Source organism: Procambarus clarkii, chromosome 39 (genome assembly GCF_040958095.1).
Source record: "Procambarus clarkii isolate CNS0578487 chromosome 39, FALCON_Pclarkii_2.0, whole genome shotgun sequence".
Classification (NCBI taxonomy): Eukaryota; Metazoa; Arthropoda; class Malacostraca; order Decapoda; family Cambaridae; genus Procambarus; species Procambarus clarkii.
Window position 1 is genome coordinate 21,094,850 of NC_091188.1, and position 4,672 is coordinate 21,099,521.

Sequence of the window (4,672 nt, forward strand, 5' to 3'; positions counted from 1 at the left end):
GGATGATATGGGCCAATAGGCCCTTTGCAGTGGCCAGGAGGACCCCAGTGGCCAGGAGAACCGCAGTGGCCAGCAGGACCACAGTGGCCAGCAGGACCACAGTGGCCAGCAGGACCACAGTGGCCAGCAGGACCATTGTGTCCAGCAAGACTATAGTGGCCAGCAGGACTACAGTGGCCAGCAGGACCACAGTGGCCAGCAGGACCACAGTGGCCAGCAGGACAACAGTGGCCAGCAGGACCATAGGGTCCTGCAGAACCATAGTGGCCAGGAGGACCACAGTGGCCAGCAGGACCACAGTGGCCAGCAGGACCACAGTGGCCAGGAGGACCACAGTGGCCACCAGGACCACAGTGGCCAGCAGAACCACAGTGGCCAGCAGAACCACAGTGGCCAGCAGGACCATAGTGGCTAGCAGGACCATAGTGGCCAGCAGGACTACGGTGGCCAGCAGGACCACAGTGGCCAGCAGGACCACAGTGGCCAGCAGGACCATAGTGGCCAAGAGGACCACAGTGGTCAAGAAGACCACAGTGGCCAGGAGGACCACAGTGGCCAGGAGGACCACAGTGGCCAGCAGGAGTAAAGTGACCAGCAGGACCATAGTGGCCAGCAGGACAACAGTGGCCACGAGGACCAAAATGGCAAGGAAGACCACAGTGGCCAGCAGGACCGCAATGGCCAGTAGGACCAAAGTGGCCAGCAGGACCATAGTGGCCAGCAGGACCACAGTGGCCAGCAGGACCACAGTAGCCAGCAGGACCACAGTGGCCAGCAGGACCACAGTGGTCCGCAGGACCACAGTTGCCAGGAGGACCATAGTGGCCAAGAAGACCACATTGGCCTGAAGGACTACAGTGGCCAGCAGAACCACGTTATCCTGCAGGACCACAGTGGCCAGGAGGACCACAGTGACCAGCAGAACCATAGTGGCCAGCAGGACCACAGTGGCCAGCCGGACCACAGTGGCTAGCAGGACCACAGTGGCCAGCAGGACCACAGTGGCCAGCAGGACCACAGTGGCCAGCAGGACCACAGTGGCCAGCAGGACCACAGGGGCCAGCAGGAGAACAGTGGCCAGCTGGACCACACTTACCAACAGGACCATAGTGGCCAGCAGGACCATAGTGGCCAGCAGGACTACAGTGGCCAGCAGGACTACAGTACCCAGCAGGACCACAGTGGCCAGCAGAACCATATTATCCTGCAGGACCACAGTGGCCAGCAGGACCATAGTGGCCAGCAGGACCACAGTGGCCAGCAGGACCACAGTAGTCAGCAGGATTACAGTGGCCAGCAGGACCACAGTGGCCGATGGACCACAGTGGCCAGCAGGACCACAGTGGCCAGCAGGACCACAGTGGCCATCAGGACCACAATGGCCAGGAGGACCACAGTGGCCAGGAGGACCACAGTGGCCAGGAGGACCACAGTGGCCAGAAGAACCACAGTGGACAGCAGGACCACAGTGACCAGCAGGACCACAGTGGCCAGCAGGACCACAGTGGCCAGCAGGACCACAGTGGCCAACAGGACCACATTGGCCAGCAGGACCACAGTGGCCAGCAGGACCACAGTGGCAAGCAGGACCACAGTGGCAAGCAGGAACACAGTGGCCAGCATGACCACAGTGGCCAGCTGGAGAACAGTGGCCAAGTTGACCACAGTTACCAACAGGACTATAGTGGCCAGCAGGAACATAGTGGCCAACAGGACTACAGAGGCCAGCAGGACCACAGTGGCCAGGAGGACCACAGTGGCCAGCAGAACCATATTGTCCTGCAGGACCACAGTGGCCAGCAGGACCACAGTGGCCATTAGAACCACAGTGGCCAGCAGAACCATATTGTCCTGCAGGACCACAGTAGCCAGGAGAACCACAGTAGCAAGCAGGACCATAGTGTCCAGCAGGACCATAGTGGCCAGGAGGACCACAGTGGCAAGCAGGACCACAGTGGCCAGGAGGACCACATTGGCCAGCAGGACCATATTGGCCAGCAGGACCATATTGACCAGCAGGACAACAGTGGCCAGGAGGACCACAGTGGCAAGGAGGACCACAGTGGCCAGCAGGACCACAGTGGCCAGCAGGACCATAGTAGCTAGCAGGATCATAGTGTCCAGCAGGACCAAAGTGGCCAGCAAGACAACAGTGGCCACGAGGACCAAAGTGGCCAGGAGGACCACAGTGGCCAGCAGGACCATAGTGGCCAGTAGGACCACAGTGGCCACGAGGACCACAGTAGTTAGCAGGACCACAGTGGCCAGCAGGACCACAGTGGCCAGCAGGACCATAGTGGCTAGCAGGATCATAGAGGCCAGTAGGACCACAGTGGCCAGCAGGACCATAGTGGCCAGCAGGAGAACAGTGGCCAGCTGGACCACAGTTACCAAAAGGACCATAGTGGCCAGCAGGACCATAGTGGCAAGCAGGACTACAGTGGCCAGCAGGACCACAGTGGCCAGGAAAACCACAGTGGCCAGCAGGACCACAGTGGCCAGCAGGACCACAGTGGCCAGCAGGACCATAGTGGCCAGCAGAACCACGTTGACCTGCAGGACCACAGTGGCCAGCGGGACCACAGTGACCGCTGGACCACAGTGGTCAGCAGGACCACAGTGTCCAGCAGGACCACAGTATCCAGAAGGACCACAGTGGCCAGCAGGACCACAGTGGCCAGCAGGATCCCAGGGGCCAGCAGGACAACAGTGGCCGATGGACCACAGTGGCCAGCAGGACCAGAGTGGCAAGCAGGACCACAGTGGCCAGCAGGACCAAAGTGGCCAGGAGGACTACAGTGGCCAGGAGGACCACAGTGGCCAGAAGGATTACAGTGGCCAGCAGGACCATAGTATCCAGCAGGAGAACAGTGGCCAGCCGGACCACAGTTACCAACAGGACCATAGTAGCCAGCAGGACCATAGTGGCCAGCAGGACTACAGTGGCCAGCAGGAACACAGTGGCCAGGAAAACCACATTGGCCAGCAGGACCACAGTAACCAGCAGGACCACAGTGGCCAGCAGAACCATATTGTTCTGCAAGACCACAGTGGCCAGCGGGACCACAGTGACCCCTGGACCACAGTGGTCAGCAGGACCACAGTGTCCAGCAGGACCAGTGTCCAGCAGGACCACAGTGGCCAGCAGGACCACAGTGGCCGATGGACCACAATGGCCAGCAGGACCAGAGTGGCAAGAAGGACCACAGTGGCCAGCAGGACCACAGTGGCCAGGAGGACCACAGTGCCCAACAGGACCACGGTGGCCAGCAGGATCACAGTGGCCAGCAGGACCACAGTGGCCGAAGGACCATAATGGCCAGCAGGACCACAGTGGCAAGAAGGACCACAGTGGCCAGCAGGACCACAGTGGCCAGGAGGACCACAGTGGCCAGAAGGACCACAGTGGCCAGCAGGACGACAGTTGCCAGCAGTACCACAGTGGCCAGGAGGACCACAGTGGCCAGCAGGACCACAGTGGCCAGCATGACCACAGTGGCCAGCAGGACCACAGTGGCCAGTAGGACCACAGTGGCCAGAAGGACCAGAGTGTCCAGCAGGATCACAATGTCCAGCAGGACCACAGTGGCCAGCAGAACCACAGTAGCCAGGAGAACCACAGTAGCCAGGAGGGCCACAGTGGCCAGCAGGACCACAGTGGCCAGCAGGACCACAGTGGCCAGCAGGACCACAGTGGCCAGCAGGACCACAGTGGCCAGCAGAACTATATTGTCCTGCAGGACCACAGTGGCCAGCAGGACCACAGTGGCCAGCAGGACCACAGTGGCCAGCAGGACCACAGTGGCCATAAAGACCACAGTGCCCAGCAGAACCACATTGTCCTGCAAGACCACAGTGGCCAGGGGAACCACAGTGGCCAGCAGGACCATAGTGTCCAGCAGGACCATATAGTGGCCAGGAGGACCACAGTGGCCAGCAGGAACACTGTGGCCATCAGGACCACAGTGGCCAGCAGAACCACATTGTCCTGCAAGACCACAGTGGCCAGGGGAACCACAGTGGCCAGCAGGACCACAGTGGCCAGCAGGACCACAGTGGCCAGCAGAACCATATTGTCCTGCAGGACCACAGTGGCAAGTAGGACCACAGTGGCCAGCAGGACCACAGCGGCCATATGGACCACAGTGGCCAGCAGAACCACATTTTCCTGCAAGACCACAGTGGCCATCAGGACCACAGTGGCAAGGAGGACCACATTGGCCATCAGGACCACAGTGGCCAGCAAGACAACAGTGGCCAGGAGGACCACAGTGGCAAGGAGGACCACAGAGGCCAGCAGGACCATAGTGGCCAGCAGGACCACAGTGGCCACGAGGACCACAGTAGCCAGCAGGACCAAGGGGGCCAGCAAGACCACAGTGGCCAGCAGGACCACAGTGGCCAGCTGGACCACAGTGGCTTGCAGGATCATAGTGGCCAGTAGGACCACAGTGGCCAGCAGGACCACAGTGGCCAGCAGGAGAACAGTGGCCAGCTGGACCACAGTTACCAACAGGACCATAGTGGCCAGCAGGACCATATAGTGGCCAGCAGGACTACAGTGGCCAGCAGGACCACAGTGCCCAGGAAAACCACAGTGGCCAGCAGGACCACAGTGGCCAGCAGAACCATATTGTCCTGCAGGACCACAGTGGCCAGCAAGACCAAGGTA

General features: G+C 60.8%; 3 protein-coding genes across 3 annotated transcripts; 2 read left to right on the forward strand and 1 right to left on the reverse strand.

Annotated features, from left to right (window-relative positions):
* Nucleotides 1-1,284: 1,284 nt before the first annotated feature.
* On the reverse strand, nt 1,285-2,529 carry LOC138372611 (ovarian abundant message protein-like). The gene has a single exon (XM_069338101.1). The coding sequence runs from the start codon at nt 2,527-2,529 to the stop codon at nt 1,285-1,287; it is 1,245 nt and encodes a 414-aa protein (XP_069194202.1).
* A 187-nt stretch (nt 2,530-2,716) lies between these two features.
* Nucleotides 2,717-3,316, forward strand: LOC138372612 (MARCO-like protein). Its single transcript, XM_069338102.1, has one exon. It carries the CDS (start codon nt 2,717-2,719, stop codon nt 3,314-3,316), a length of 600 nt encoding a protein of 199 aa, XP_069194203.1.
* An 819-nt stretch (nt 3,317-4,135) lies between these two features.
* LOC138372613 (repetin-like) lies at nt 4,136-4,444 on the forward strand. The gene has a single exon (XM_069338103.1). It carries the CDS (start codon nt 4,136-4,138, stop codon nt 4,442-4,444), a length of 309 nt encoding a protein of 102 aa, XP_069194204.1.
* The last annotated feature ends 228 nt before the right edge of the window (nt 4,445-4,672 follow it).

Coding starts and splice junctions, on each gene's coding strand:
- LOC138372611 (XM_069338101.1), bottom strand. CDS start 2,529: ATGGTCCTGCTGGCCACTGTGGTCCTGCTGGCCACTGTGGTCCTGCTG.
- LOC138372612 (XM_069338102.1), top strand. CDS start 2,717: ATGGACCACAGTGGCCAGCAGGACCAGAGTGGCAAGCAGGACCACAGT.
- LOC138372613 (XM_069338103.1), top strand. CDS start 4,136: ATGGACCACAGTGGCCAGCAGAACCACATTTTCCTGCAAGACCACAGT.